The sequence below is a fragment of the Atta cephalotes genome, assembly GCF_000143395.1.
Source record: "Atta cephalotes unplaced genomic scaffold scaffold00019, whole genome shotgun sequence".
NCBI classification, from domain to species: domain Eukaryota; kingdom Metazoa; phylum Arthropoda; class Insecta; order Hymenoptera; family Formicidae; genus Atta; species Atta cephalotes.
This window is the reverse complement of record NW_012130083.1, coordinates 441,109-456,892: the sequence shown is the minus strand read 5'-3', so window position 1 is coordinate 456,892 and position 15,784 is coordinate 441,109. Positions and strand designations below refer to the sequence as shown.

General features: G+C 43.5%; 1 protein-coding gene across 1 annotated transcript; it reads right to left on the bottom strand.

Moving 5' to 3' along the window:
* Positions 1–4,397: 4,397 nt before the first annotated feature.
* Positions 4,398–5,164, bottom strand: LOC105619141 (major centromere autoantigen B-like). The gene is made up of 2 exons (XM_012200671.1): positions 4,952–5,164; positions 4,398–4,664 (listed from the first exon to the last, which is right to left on the bottom strand). Exons 1-2 carry the CDS (start codon positions 5,162–5,164, stop codon positions 4,398–4,400), a joined length of 480 nt encoding a protein of 159 aa, XP_012056061.1.
* Between the last annotated feature and the right edge of the window lie 10,620 nt (positions 5,165–15,784).

The following is a 15,784-nucleotide window of genomic DNA, read 5'->3' as shown; positions in this document are numbered from 1 at the left end:
GAGAGAGAGAGAGATTGAGCGGAAGGGCGAAGAGAGCGAGTGTACTTATAGAAGAGTGGTTTGCTCCGTCTATAAAGAATCTTGTTTGTTTCTGGCCGACGGATATCGAAGAAAAACTATTTGCCTCGGGGATTTAGAGTGTTTCGTGAACTCTCCCTCTCCTACCTCTCTCCTCCTCCTACTTCTACTCTCTTGCCCCGCTGATCTTTACCGATCCTCGCGCCCCCTCTTTCCATTTCCCTTCCTTTTGCGCTATCTCGCGAGGAGTAATACACGACGCAAATAAAACTTCATTCTTGTCGATTGTCCATCGACCTATCCGTTACCGCGGACCAATCCAAAAATGAACATAGAACGAGGGATCGATCGATTTGGCCGCGTGAGCCACATTTAAATCAGCGCTGGAATACGAGAGAACGAGAATTAAAAAGATTAAAAATCTAAATAGACGCATCCCAAGACTTTCTTAATTTTTCAAAATCTCAAGGTTTCCACAAAATAGTCTGATTTCAAAAGAATCATCACCAGAAATTGACTTATAATTTATAAACTTATTTATGATGATCTCTTTCCCTCTTAGAAAGCTTCGATAAAATATTGAAAAAGGTCACCGACGAAATACGACCGAGTGTGTCAATCAGCGAACTCCTTGAAATTCTTTCTCGTCGCATAAATAGCTTGACTCGTGCTATAATTTGAGTAAGTGGAAACCGACGAGAAGGATGAGAAAGCCAAGCCGCAGTAGAAGAAGAGGGGACCAGCAGGTTAGCCTGATTAAAGAAAAATCCGCAACTTGTTGAACGTCTTAAATATTCATCCACCCATTCAATGTAGCATCTACTTAATAACCGGTGTTGCCAACATCCCTCGGAGCAACTGCCTCTACCACCGCTTCTTCTCACCCTTTACCTTTCCCCTATCTCCTTCTCTCCCTTCTGTCCCTCTGCTGTTTCTTGCGATCCATCGTCTCGGCAGGCCGCTACGAAGCCGCGACGGGGCAAATGAAATCCGCTAAAACGTTTTCTTAGCGGTATCGCTTGGGCTAAAAGCTAAAAGCGCTTTTAAATTCCGCCAACCTTCCCCTCACCGTCGACCAAGCGAGGAGACGTTAGGCTGCTAACTGAGCGCGCTGTTTGCACGACGACACGTTCGAGCTTCTTCCATAGGCCCCTTGTTTGTTCGATACCCGTCTGTCGATTTACAACAACGCAACTACTTAGAGAAAAGAAAAAAAATGAGACAACTGAATAGCAATTTTAAGATTTTTTTCATTAATTCAATACAAATCATTGAATTGCTTTCCGTTAGAATTTAAAAATATATTATACAAATGTGAAATCAATTTTCAATTTCTTTAAAACGAATTTACACCTTATAGTGTAAAGAAATTTTGGATTTCATATTATTTGCAAAAATTCGTTAGTTCTTTTATGAAGATCGTAGTGGATCAGCTAATCCAATCGTGGGCGATCAAGAGAGTTGAAAGCCCAGATATTGCCGCGAGTGGTGGTGTTTGAAAAGCGCCGAGACCATAGTATCTATAGAATCGTATCAGTTCCCGTTCCCGAAACAAGTTTCTTCCTGCGCGCCGCCGACGGGCGCAAAGGAAGAGACGCAAAAAGAGAAGCACGAACGGCATTCATGTTCTATCTCTCTGAGAGAAAGAAGGACGAACATGAGCGTAGAGAAGGCGGGGAGACAAAAAATGAGGGAGATCGACGGATCTGAAGGAGAGAGAGAGAGAGAGAGAGAGAGATGTAGAGATTAAAAGAGAGACGGAAGAGATTGTGAAGGGGAGAGGCAGGGGGATAGGCGGAGGCAAGTTAAGTGGGTGCACCTACGCTCGGTAAAACAGAACGGTCTCCGAATTGAGCCTGGCAGCGGTCCAGCCTAATGGAGACTCTTAGCGTAATTAAACGTAAACACATTCGAGGCGTCACGCTAATCTGAATGCTTATCGAGGTCCGCCGGTGTTGCCTCAGGGCCGTGTCTACCTGGCGCGCGCGCGCTCATCCTTGGAAATAGAGGGTCCCGTCCATCCGAGACCTGGTGTTTAAAGCGAAAATGTAACTACATATAGCCGTAGTACGTAGTTGCGCTACGAATATTTATGTTACGACCACGTCTGACTTCACTCTAGCGTATCACAAAGTTCGTATCACTTCTATCCGATTTATGATGTAATAATAGGTTCAGACATATAGGTACATTTAGCACTTTTTGCACTCGTGTGCAACGCATTTTAAAAGTTGAAGAACTAAAGAGCGACAACACACAAGAGAATTCGAGACGCGGCCAGAGACCGAGAACGTGTGCTCACTTAAGAGCGTGTTTCACTTTGGCGTAAATTAATTGGCCATCTCCGTCGAGTAGCTCGAGTAGCTTTTTATTTTCATCACATCGACTGAATTATGCGACATCCACGAGTGCCGTGCGATACCGCGAACGTTACGACAGTGGGACGGCGAGACGGGAATGGACGCAGAGAGGGTGCATTACGTGCGAGGTGAGCGGGGCTGTTTGAGGGAAACAGGTGTTTCGTTTAAATGCGTTGTAAATATCCGTCGGCGTGAACGCTCGCGATAATTCGATGCCCGTGTGGCACAAGATGCATGAAAGAGATGTGTGCGTGAATAAAAAATAGCCACTCTCGCATCTTATAGCTTCGAGAGGTATCCCTTTCAGACTTACGGATTCTCCCTCTCCTTCTACGCGCTAATTTATTTCCATACAAATGCAGCTGCTGATCAGATAACAAATGCAGTTGCAATTTTCTATGTCATATTGAAGTACCGTTATATATTAATTCTTAACAAACGAGACAATTTTCGATAAAAAATGTTTTTCTTTTCAGAGAGGAACACCGCGGGCTAATATGTATCACACTCGGCTAAATATAGATAATCGTTCGCGATCGGCCGATCAAGGGAAGAGTCAAGTAACTACCGATCGAGATCTTAAAAGCGCTTAAAACTCACGAACTCACCTGCCCGATTTGCATAATGAAAACCGTCCATTAGGCTCCGTCGTCAGACAGAAAAGACAAAAAAAGAGCTATTAACTACAGACGCTAATAGTTGCTCCAAATAAGAACTATGAATCATGATTATTTTTACTAAATTAAGATTAATCGCGCGGAAAAGATGGCGAAGCATCTCAGGCGATATATCATTTGGCAAAGAGAACGGAAATCGTCGTTGCTAAATTGCGAAAAAATGTGAATTAACGCGCCGCAACCGAATAATTTGCTCTGCATTAAGGAAATTGCTAATTGCGTATTGCCGAGTTAAACAAGGCTTAAACCTCTTCACGTCTCCTCGTTGACGAGACGACGAGGCAAACACTATGAAGCATACAGGTTGGTAGCTCGGCAGGGAGGGCTAGGTTTACTGCTAATTGCTGTTGTATTACAACAACCAGTCAAAGGCAGCCCTCGACTTGCCCACCTCTCCACCTCTCCCTCCCTCCCTCCCACCCTCCTGCTTCCCATCCGCTTCCCTACCGCCTCTACCTTTCCGAGTTCTAGTAGTAGTTGCCTGCCATTATATTCAAAACTCTAACCGGATATACATCTAGGCAGCCGCGAAGTTGAATCGAATCGATCTCGCTTCGCTATGAAAGTAGTTGGCAAGAAGAGAAAAAAAAACGCGAGAACAAGGCATTATCTGAGAGATTATGACGTCAGCACGAAATCGAAGCAGCATTATAATTAAGACTTAAAGACCTTTGACCGAGTCGGTTTCCTCACGGGAATGGCGAAACCTCGTTAGTGTCGCCAACTAATCAGCGTCGAGACGCCAATCTGTTGTTAGGCTGACACTGCTATTGTCGCTTAGAGATTGATACGAAACTGCATAGGGGCAATCATTTACTAGTAACGAAACACCAAATCATCTAATCGCCTGACTGTCTCTATTTAGCTACATGATAGCCTAACCGAACACGCGATAATTGAGTTGATCGAAAGAACATTGACCTATCTTCTCATTGAGCTGTAAGACAGGCGAGCTACCTTCTGTTTATGCGCATCCCTCAAATTAGATCGCGAATTCGACCATGCAGGTAGTCGCAGCAGACTCCGACAAAGACTCGTCCTTAGACGATCGCAATTAATTCGCGACTGGATGGGGGTCGAGGAGGGAGTTTGAGCAGGAGATGGTGGCGGGAGAGGGGGAGGGGGTTAATGGATTTCCACGCCGCCATCCGTACGGCCGTTCCCTGGAAGCTCGTCAGAGGTTCCATAATGCAGCACTGTGTGCAATTTTAAGCAACCCTTTATCCTGGCAGCCTCTTCCCCGTCCCCCACCCACCAACGCTCCACACGTATAAGACTCCGGTCCAATTACCTCCTTGCTACGCCGGCTGCTGCTGTTGGGAAGGGGTTGCATGATAGTTAATTACACCCCCTTTGCAACCCCCGCACCACCACCACCAGCATTACCACCACCACCGACGACGTGGCGTCTCCTCCTCCGCTCCGCTCCTACGCTCCTTCCATCTTCTCTTCCTCCTCCACCATTTTCACCCCCCTCTACCTCGTCTCCCCGTTCGCCCGTCTCCAACCCCTCTTTCGTCTCCTCTCTATCTCTCCTCTCCTCTCCCTCCTCCTCCTTCTCCTCCTCCTCCTCCGCCTCCTCATCCTCCTTCTTCCTCTCTTGCCGCCACTGCTAATTACTATTTTTAAAACATTAAAAGTAAAGTTTGTTAAATGAGTGGGAGTTAATTATGAAGCTACCGGGAGAGGCCGGAGGTAATTGGAGCGAACGACAAACAAAGGCTCGTACCTACGGCCATGGACTACAGCTACACTCAGCCGCGGTAGGCAGGCGGGTGGGCTACCTACTACCTACTTTATTTTCGCGGAGAATTTCTGATCCATTCGCCATCGTTAATCCCGGCTACTCGTCCTCGTCCGCGCGCGCGGAGCTCTTTCATTCGTCCTGCCAATTACCAGCAGCTCCAGGCGAATGTCGAACCGGTTAAATTGCGAGGCTCCTCCGCAGCCCAAGGCGAGGGCTGCACGCGAGACCGTGGTGTCCTCGTGTGCAGATTGTACGACTGCGACGCAACCCCGCGCACCCGATCCCAATCCCATTCCTGTGCTCGTGCCCGTTGCCGTCGTTCCTGTTCCTATTCCCGTGCCCGTGCTCGTGCCCGACCGCATCTCACCGAGGAAAGAGGAACTAAATTCTCTCTCCGAAGTTCTGCACAATGCGCGACCTACTCGCGCGCCTGTATGTGTATTGTCAACTTTTTTTACAATTTTCTAGTTACTAATACGCGATTATTCATTGATCGACGACGCTTGTAATCGAACGACACTGAATCGCAACAGCAAAATGCGGCATCTGTCTCATATTTGAGCTGACACTGATCAAATTTTATTCATGAAAACATGCAAACTTGTGGTGCGTATCGATTTACTGAGGATTTATCATAAGTAGATTACGTACATATACGTGCAGGATAGATTTAAAAATCCGATTTCTAGTGTTTCTGTGTTCAACTGAAACAATGAACAATTAACAACCAATCGTGTAATTTTTTGAACATTTTCCTCTCGTTATACTGGTGTATAGTTTCCGTATTATTGTAAAAAAAAAAAAGGGGGAAGAAAGAAATAGCACCGGCTGTCGCATTAACGAATATTAGGTGGGTCTCGCGGTAACTTACAAGCCAATAAGTTTTTTTAAGGTATCGCGTTTCATGCCATTTGCGTGGGCGAGAGAGGGAGGTATCTCCGACGAAATCAAATAACATGCGGGCGCGCGCGCGCGCGCACGGGAGGTTTGAGTTTTACGGTTATTAATTAACCGATACCAGATTTCTGCATTAGCGCTCCGTCCTCGCTAATGCATGGAATACAAGTACCGAGATAATGTGTGTCCTTTCCGCGGTAGATAGATACGCCCGATACGAAGATACATCCGTGTATCAACAAAGAGCTGGATGCATCGGCGTATTACTCCCTTCGACGTATATTATCTTTCATTACATACTCTGAAATACGCTCATCTCCCGTAATTCCTTGTTTTAAGACCGCTCGTTCTAAAAACAGGAATATAGAATGTCCTCGAAGGCTGGATTTTATTCTTTCGAGCCGACATTATTCGCATTTGATTCGTCCTCTGCCGAGCAGCTCGGGATTGTTATAACGATACCGATATAATAGTGACGTATGAATAAAAAAAGAACCACGATCGGACGGTACGTGTCGTCATAAATCCTGAACGCTCCGTTAGTAAGACATTTCTCACGCTGTTGATCTAGCAGAGATCAAAAGAAAGAGACAGCTACGTGTCGTGGAGAAGTGGCGATGTAAATAGAAACCTCTTTAGGGACATAACTCGGCGCACGCCGTCTGTGAAAGACGTATGGCATCGGACGAGGGGCGTCGCCGGAGCCTGCGTTCGGTGTCTCCGTAACCGGCTCTGACGGATAGCGCCGGAAATAGCGAAAGGGATAGGCACGACGAACCATCGTCGGATCTCGGATGGGAAGCGCAGAGCAACAGTCGAGCTCGCACCGTCTGGGAATCTCGCTGCATGACGCCTTTTATTTCTTACTTCATTCAAAAGGCATAATGCGGTCGTTTAATGCCGCTTGCCCCCCTATATTTTTGTATCGCGTAATGGAGATATACCATGAATTTGTCGAGCAACAGTTTCACAAAAAAAATCTGCATACACATCCTAAGTCTAGAATCATCATATGAATCCGATAAGATGGGAAAAGACATTAAATTATTGAAGAAAATCACGAAGAAAAATGAGATTGTTAGCGGCTGTAAAGTGTAGAAAATCGAGGAAGATGGCGAGAGATGAAGTCGCATTCAGGATTATTTACTAAACACAACAACACGGAACAGGCGCGCCGACCTATACATCAATCAGTGTTCTTCTTTATCGAACGCTTCACGGATGTGTCGTATTTGGAATTATCGAACTTTAAAACAGATGCCGCAAACGCTTTTGCTAGTAACTTATATTCGTGCTGGGCATGGAGAAGGGGGGGGGGAGGGAAGGGGAAGAAATGAACTAATGTAAATTCTGTAAAACAAAGTAGTTAATGATATAAAACACCCTTACGGTGATAGATAAAAGAGTAGAGATTTATTCTCTCTCCTTATAATTTATCGTTCATTCTGCGCTAAATCAAAGTACTGTGTTAGAATCGGGAAATGCCATCGAAATATCTCCATTAGAAGAACGTTTTCCAGAAAGGCGGAATTGTAATACGCCTGCTGAATACAATTGATCTATCATCGGGGGGAAAAAAAACCCAGAGAGGATTTTGCGGAATAGCAATTTCCAAACCTGCCAAGACACGCAACACAACTAAACGTTACCAATCTGGCGAAATCATTTATCACTAGCATGTCCGAGGCATTATACGGTATGTGCAAAACCATCGGACGAGGAGGAAGGGCAAGAGGCGAACGAACGGACATTGGGTTGTGTGATGGACACTCAATTACTTTATGTGCCGGCAGCTAAAAATAACTGCATATATCGCGCCGGCATTGCGCAATGTACCCACTTCTCTCGAAAAGAGTAACAGTAAACATGTCTAAACCAGCCAAAGTGTTCACTATTTAACAATTCCCACGACATATTATACAGTAATACTTCCTGGATTAATAATATCAATTAATTTATCTTCCTTGAAAATTTTCTATGATATAGCAAATGTTATATTCATAAAAATGATGTTGCAACATCAGATTTTTTTTAATCACCCGTCTATCGCAAAATTAGCTATTTAAACAGCTCGCACAAGTACGACGATGATAGGGGATGAAAAGAGAAGCGAAGATAAAAATATTGAATCAATGTGCGGTTTTGCTAATAACGAGGAAATAAATATCGTATGTTTCCGCGAGTGTGACGTCAAAATCGTGCAACGTGTGATTTCCATGGAAACAGAATCGTCGCGATGCAACGCGACGCGGTGGTTGTTTTACGAGTCTGTTTTTCGTCTATGCTAATATACGACTATGACGATCGTAATCGTTTCCATCCCCTACTGCCGGGCCCCAAACCCGATATTATCCAATGGGCTTGTAGATACTTTAGAGTTTTCGCGAGCGCTTCAAAGTAACTTTCCGAGGATTTAACGAGTTCGCCGCGAGCACCGACGCCGCTCTTATATTGTCTTCCGACTGTAAAAAAAAAAAGAAGAAATAACGCCGTTGCTCTCGCATCATTTGCTCATAATAATTCCTTAAAAGTTTCTAAATCATACTTTAAAGTCTTCACTTAACGATTCCTCTTCGGCTCATGAATAATATATTTGATTATTGAAATAAAAGGTACAAAAAATACTTTATATGCCTCATATTTAGCAAGAATTCACTCATAGATGACAACATTCTCGAACACTGAATTCTCTCTACAGCTTTCTAAGCGTAAGACAAAGAGAAATAAAATCTCGACGTGGCGTCTTTTTAATTACACAAATTTACACGGAGCCATTCCCCGAACGCGGAGCGTCAGAATTCTCCGAACAAGGAAAGCCGGGTGGAAAAGCAGTGGCACGCGAACCTGGCCCTTCTGCCCCCTCACCCCATCTGTCGACCGCCGCAATTTGCCTGTTTTCCTCGCACTGTTGCAACCCTCGTACGAAGTGCTATCCCTGCTCGCTGACTCTTATTTCACGGATGCAATATAACCGCGAGCATAATCTCGAGATAGCGAGAATAATTCTTGCAACGGGGTTAATCAAAGCGTGTATATGCAACGTGTGTATACATATATGTGTGTTTAGCGCGCGCGCACTAAATATTCGGAACTACAGCAATCAGCAATAGTTTTTATACAAAAAGTAAAAATTACCGCGATTAATTAGCAAATCTATAACAGTATGTATAAAATTTCATGTATAATATTTCAATGCATGTGAGGTAATAAAATGTGAGTATAACATTTAATGAATTAGAATTAATGAGGCCCTATAAAAGGAACACATACATCGCGAGATAAAGAACGATGCATCATTTTCAAATCATAATTACTCAGTCGAGGGAGAAAGACGCGGAGTGGGGGGGGGAATGAGGCATCGCGTAGAACAACGTATACGACAAGGGGGTGTTCCCCTTTCCGCCCCCTCCTCAGGGTATTGTATCCCAGGAGCCGTTATTCAGAGGAACCGGCTCGATTTGAGAGCCGCGGCGATGCAGCTGGCATTTAGCAGGCATTCAATTAAATATTGATCCAGCTCCGTTTAGCGCCGGTAAACAATTATGCACGCTAATTAATGCCCCGGCGTTGTCGGCGCAATCGAACCGAATCGTCCTCGAATACGCCGCATTCGGTTCGTCGTGGATCATCGATCTCACGGGGGATATACGTTCTTCTCTGTGGGCGAGTCGCTCGATCCTAATTAACATAGGAATATCGATCGCGAGGAATTCAGAAACGGTAGATGAATGAGTGACTTTGATATGAAATATGAATAACATGAAACAAGAATGACTCGAGTAAGGCAATAATTATTTAAAAAGATATTACGGAAAGTGCTTTGAGAATAAATAATTAATTCATTAAAATGCCTTTCATATCAAGAAATGTCTACTGTAAAATCACATCCTGTCTATCGTATATTTCATTCACGGAACGTCGAATAAAATAAAATTACGAATTTAAGAAAAATTTGTGGTCTTTCCCATAAATCGCTCGGCAGTAGATGCGTCCTGTAAATTTGACAAACGCATCCAACATGCCGCAACTAACGAGAGACGATGGCTTGTCGCGCGCACGTGTAGGAACGCGCGAGCATAACAACCGGCTCCCTTCGACAATTTTGTCTGCAAGGATACTAATTTCGTAACGTCTTCGTCTAATCATCCTAAAGGTCTCGCGGTGTGCGTGTCCCGTCGGCAGTACAACGAGCGTGACGAGCGCGAGCGGTGCAGCGGTGGTGAGGAGAGAGAGAGAGAGAGAGAGAGAGAGATGTACAACTAGCGAGAGAGCCCCAGTATAATTAAAACAGCGCCGAGGAGAGTCTACGAGAAGAGACAGACACCGTGCTGATTTCATTAAACGTCTTACCTCGGCGCAGCCTGCTTTCTGTTTAGTTCGGGACCTTTCGAGGCTTTCATTTCGTTTGCCTGCGTCGAAGGGAAAAACCAAGAAAAGTATGAAACGCGAACCATATCACGATTCTCGAGGCTCTAACGCTCGTTTTTGTACAAATTAGAATTTGTTATGTTAAATTTTCGTTGAAAATTTTGAGAAAACGAAGCATCTAATTTGTTCATCGCGTGGAAAAGAAAATTCAATATAATGCGAATATGATTTTGCAACAAAATATCATTTTGAGGAAAGAAAATCTATGAGTTCATAATCATCAGTTTCATAAAATAATTTTCAAGTTTCATTATTTAATTTCTCACTTTTAATTACCGTCTGTTGTAACGATTACTCGATTACATTGCATGCGTGTAAAATCATTAACCGATAGATTCGCGCCATTTACGATCACGGCGCGTCCAATTATAGGTTGTCAATCGCAGGGTGCCATGCCTCCAATCTACAGCCCTTCCCCATGTACGAGATGACACAGTCTGTTTACAGATTCTAATAATCCGCCGGGCGATTCCAGCGATAAATTACGCCGCCTCGTAAAATCCCTGCGAGGATCTCGACGCACCTCCGCCAAAGTTCCTTGATTGTTTACACGTTACCCCCCGCGCGTCTTTAGCGAGCAGTTTTACGTCCGGGAAGCGTGCATCGAAAAGGATCGTTTAAATCAGCCATGAGGAGGACTGTCGTGAGTAAAAGCATGCGAAGATGCGGGCAAGAGACGCATGTCCGTGTCCATTGGCTCGCGAAATTCCGCGGTACACAGCTGCGACATGAACAAGTTGCTCCTTAATGAATTTCTCAGCGGGCGCCCTTCGAAAATTCCCACGAGACCCTCTGAATCCCGCAGATCACATCGACATTCTGATTTACGCGCCGTGATCTTCGATCTTCGTAAGTATATGAATGTCGAACGACGGGAGGAATAACAACCCTTTCCCCCTCCAACCTCCTCTTTTCTCTCTTTCGCGTCCTAAAAGTCCTCCCTTTATTCGCGCCCGGAGCATAAATAATCCAAGCAAATTTATAATGACAATTACCATAAAAATTGTCACACAATAAAATATTCGGAGAAATTTACGATCGTTGAGCCCCGAGCGGGATTTTCTGAGAGCTCCGAAGAGGGAGGCCACGCAATTCCCTTCACCCTCCGCACCATCCCCGCCTCAAATGCGGTCCCGCACGTGAGCGCAGAACTTTACAGCCAATTATTTTATACGCCGCTTTATTGTGGCCATATCTTGTCTCCCGAAAGTTCCACGATTGGGATCTACGAATCGAACGTGGCGGACAACTCGATTATTTCGCGCTGCGAAATATTTCATACAAACTATTTATAGAATGAATTTGATTAAATGGCACATCGTTATATAAATTAATTTGTTTCATAGTATATAATAAATATATAATTAATTTATATCTACAAAAATATTTTAGAATTAATGAGACATCTATAGTAATATATTCAAACGTTCTTCATTTAATTCACGATTAAGTAATTTCATATAAAGCTGAATCCTTTATATCCTGTATATTAGATATATGCTATAGAATATTGGATATTTCTACAACTAAATATATATTTACATGAAATATTTTATTGTAACACTGGCCATTAATTACTTAACCAAAAAGCCCTGTCTTCGTTAACGTTAAATACGTCCCTAACGTGTTAGTGTAAATCAAGTAGTGGTAGTCCTCTCTTTCTCTCGTAGATCGTAGGGGTAAACGCGAAGGCGGGGTAAAGAGTGCAAAGGAGCCAGGAAGGGGTAGCTAAATGATCTCATTAGCACATTCCTGGCTGGCCGCCTCTTCCATGTGTCAACCGAACTCAGCTTACCCTACGAAACTGTTCGGGACGACTTAACTGTCGCGTAAATAATCTTCTGCTTGGGTACCGGCCCTAACGAATGCTGAATGTTTAACCAAGACGCTTCAATACAAGTGATATCGATTTTTTTTCAAGCACCAACGTCCGTCACGTTATTCGTTAAAAGTTTCATATCAATCAAATTAGCCTTTCTTTTATTTAATATTTGTATAATAAGATCCACATCCTGAAATAACATCCATGTCCTATTTACAATTGGACATTAACTTGTTTTATTTCTGGAATCTTTCAACATTGTGGTTGTGTATGTTGCAGCAAGCCGACCTATTCGTGATAAATTCTAGAAATAGGATTGTTAGAGAAAGCGCTGCCGGAACAATGCATAGACACCTGTTTGGACACGCGGGAATATATAAACGAACAACGTCCATTTGCACCGATGCGGAAGACTTTAAGGGTGGGTAGTGTGCAGGCAACCAAAATAAGTAGCCATCCTGCGCAAAGGTCTCTGATTTTCTGATTCTACAGCTTCGTTTACTTTTTGTTATTCGCTCTTGTGTATACATTACATTAAAAAGATTAAAAATCCTAATCAATAAATTAAGACATCTCAATACTCGAGAATACAAACGGAGCGCTTTTAAGCAATTGAGGTCTGAAATCGTTGTCATCTTCCCTCCGTTTTCTTCAGACATTCGCGAACTCTCCCATTTCTTCTCTCTTTCTCTTTCTCTGTCTAAATAAGTCCGCACACGTACGCGAGAAACATTCAGCGTTCTATAGCGCGGCGCTAGGCGGATTTAATCCTAGCAAATTAATTCCATTTTCTCGGAGCATCGCGCATTCTCTGTGTTTCGTCCTTCATCAGCTTGGCTATGTGCAGCCAGCCCTTTCCCTTGGTATGCTCCCCTCTCCCTCCCCTTCGACCTTCTCTACCACCAAGTCCTAGGACTCGGTGCCTTGCTGAACCACCCCCGCAACCTCCCCTCACCGAAAAGCTATACTCGAGCCGGTCTACAAGGAATTGTTAATTGCTCGTGCAGCGCCAATTTGCATAAATCAATTTTAAATCAACTCTCCGGCCTGCGAAGAGTGCGCGCGGGGTGTCTCGCAGGCTGGAAACGCACAGGATATGCACAGGTGCTCGACGAGACGCGACGTGATGCAACGCAACGCAACGCAACGCAACGCAACGCAACGCATCGCATCCGCATCGCAACGCAACGCATCGCAACGCAACGCGACGCAACGCAACGCGACGCAACGCAACGCGACGCGACGCAACGTGACGCGATGCGATGCCAAGCGACGCCACGTACCTTTCATACCGTATACGACGACTTATACACAATACACAGGGTGTCTTGAACGTCGAGCTATTCGCGAGGCGTCGATATGCGTGCGCGATCGTGCCGACTCACCACGACCTGCGTGTTCGAGTTAGCACGCGGTCGAACAGAGTAACCCCCGATGGTATATCGAACCGACGCGACCGCGATGCGGGGGCGAAAAAGTTCCGCGGAGTGACAACGGTGTATCGCGTGACTGAGGGACGAGGAGCGCGCCAGTGAAAGAAGGGACGTGGAATTTCAATGGCGCATAAAAATGAGATGTTTAGATGAAAACGAGAAGATAAGCGGACACGGGAGAACGGACGGCGGCCATTTAAATTGTAATTTTCAGTGCGAGTTCTATACGAGAGATCGCGTGTCCGTAATGTATGCGCATCTCAAGACGTTCCACGTTTGCACAGCGATGTACGTATACCCTACACCTCACGCCAGTGTCGTCGGACAACGCGCCATGAAAAACTAGCCGCCTTATGTAACCTTGATCGAATTTGTTGCGACATTCCCCGTTCGATTAAAAGACAGCTTACGAAAATAAGTATTTCTACAAAATTTTGCTACGAATTATTCTGCTTGCGATATTAAAAATAATCTATGTATCTCCCTCCTCTCTTTTTTTCTTCACTATCTATGTATATACACAAATAATAATAAAAAGATAAAAATTCTGAAGCGTACTATTCAAGATCTGAAAGCGAGACGTATCACATGATACGATTTTCTTATAACGGCCTATAGTTGACTTCATACTATACAATGCGGCACGTTTGTCGCGCGGAATTGAGTTCTCGATCGGATTATTGAGAGTTTTAGTAGGTTTGAAACATGCAAAGCAGGAGACGGTAAAGTACCGAGACCAGCAGACCATTACTCGAAAGAGCGACTTGTTTAAAGAAACATACCTCGTAGAATGATGCCCCTGGGTATAACGCGAGGGTTGATCGCTCGTGTCACCCGCGATTATGGCGTCCCAAGACTGACTGCAGTACGTCACGCAGAATGCATGAATGTACAAAAATTATTCGAGAGACGAACTCGTTTGTATATGTAGAGGAAAAAACACAGCGTTCATTTAATTTAGGAATACTCGAATAAACAACGCATGTATGTTTATACATGCATGTATGTAATAACGTGCAAAAGAAGTGATATATGCACGCATAAAGCGAATGTCTTACAAGAATATGCTTAGAAATGTATGTGTATGAAATAAAAACACTGAATGAAATCATTCGAAAATAATAGAAACGACACGGTAATAACTTAGTATAGTAATATAGTGACATGTAAGTAATATAACAAAAATGATATGAACATTCTTTCAAAATAGCTTAAAAATTAGGGATGATATAAAAATTACACGACTTGATGTGATCGTCACCGATATTCATAAACTCTTCCAAACGCTATCTGTGCGCATTTTATTATAGAGTATTTAAAAAAAAATATATATATATATTATAAAATCTCTTTCTTTATATTCAGAATATTATAAATTTATGAGAATAATAATTGATTGCAGGTTGCCGAGTATGTGTGGAGGTACCTTTATCTAACTTAGGTGAGTGAATTACATTATTATTATATTATGCATGCAATTAATTTATTCGAAATCCGATAGCTTAATCGATCTACCGTTAAATGATATTTTGCGATTAACAAATTCTTCGTTTTTTATGCTTTAAGTAAATGACAAAATATACTACGAGATTTCGCAATTTCGAAATTCGTAGATTAATATTTTCCTGTTGTAAGGATTAAATTATTCAGCGAAGAAATCACTTCATAGTGCGCGTGGCGCATTCCCGTGCTATAGTAGGGTTGCTTCGTATAATATACGGCCAAGGCAGGTATTTGTATCTGTAACAGTAATTACTAGAGCGCGCAGATACATTCTCGCCAGAATTAATCGCGTGAGTATTGATCAATTCTCAGGAAACGTAAAGTCGCTTTTACACGCAGATCTCTAATGTAACAGCGTGGAATGCGTTTAATTCTCTCATGGCAATATATAACAATTTTTTTTATCATTAAAGAAAAAAATAATATCAACTAACATATAAGAACAAATTAAATACTCTTTCGAAAATTCAGTATATTGCGCTTTGTACAATCACATTTTATTGAATTTTTCCTTCACATCGATGAAACCACCGCATCGATGAAGAACATCAGACATTACAACGTCATTGTTCCGCATAATTAATTTTGTACAATTCTCGATTGTTTCTACGCGACGACGACGATGACGACGACAACGACGACGACGACGACGACGACGAGGACGACGACGACGACGAGGAAAACGACGAGGATGAGAACGACGTTTCATCGCGACGCGCTGCGCCGCGGCACGCAGGGCGGCAAACTTGCACGATTGTTTTGAAACGAAAGTAAATTTAATTTACCGGCTAATTATCGCCCGTGCAAAGTTCTGAATTAAACTTGTAATTGGCTTTCGCTTGATTCGAAGAAATTGTACTAAGCCACCCTTTCACCCTCTTCTTCGTTCTCTCTCTCTC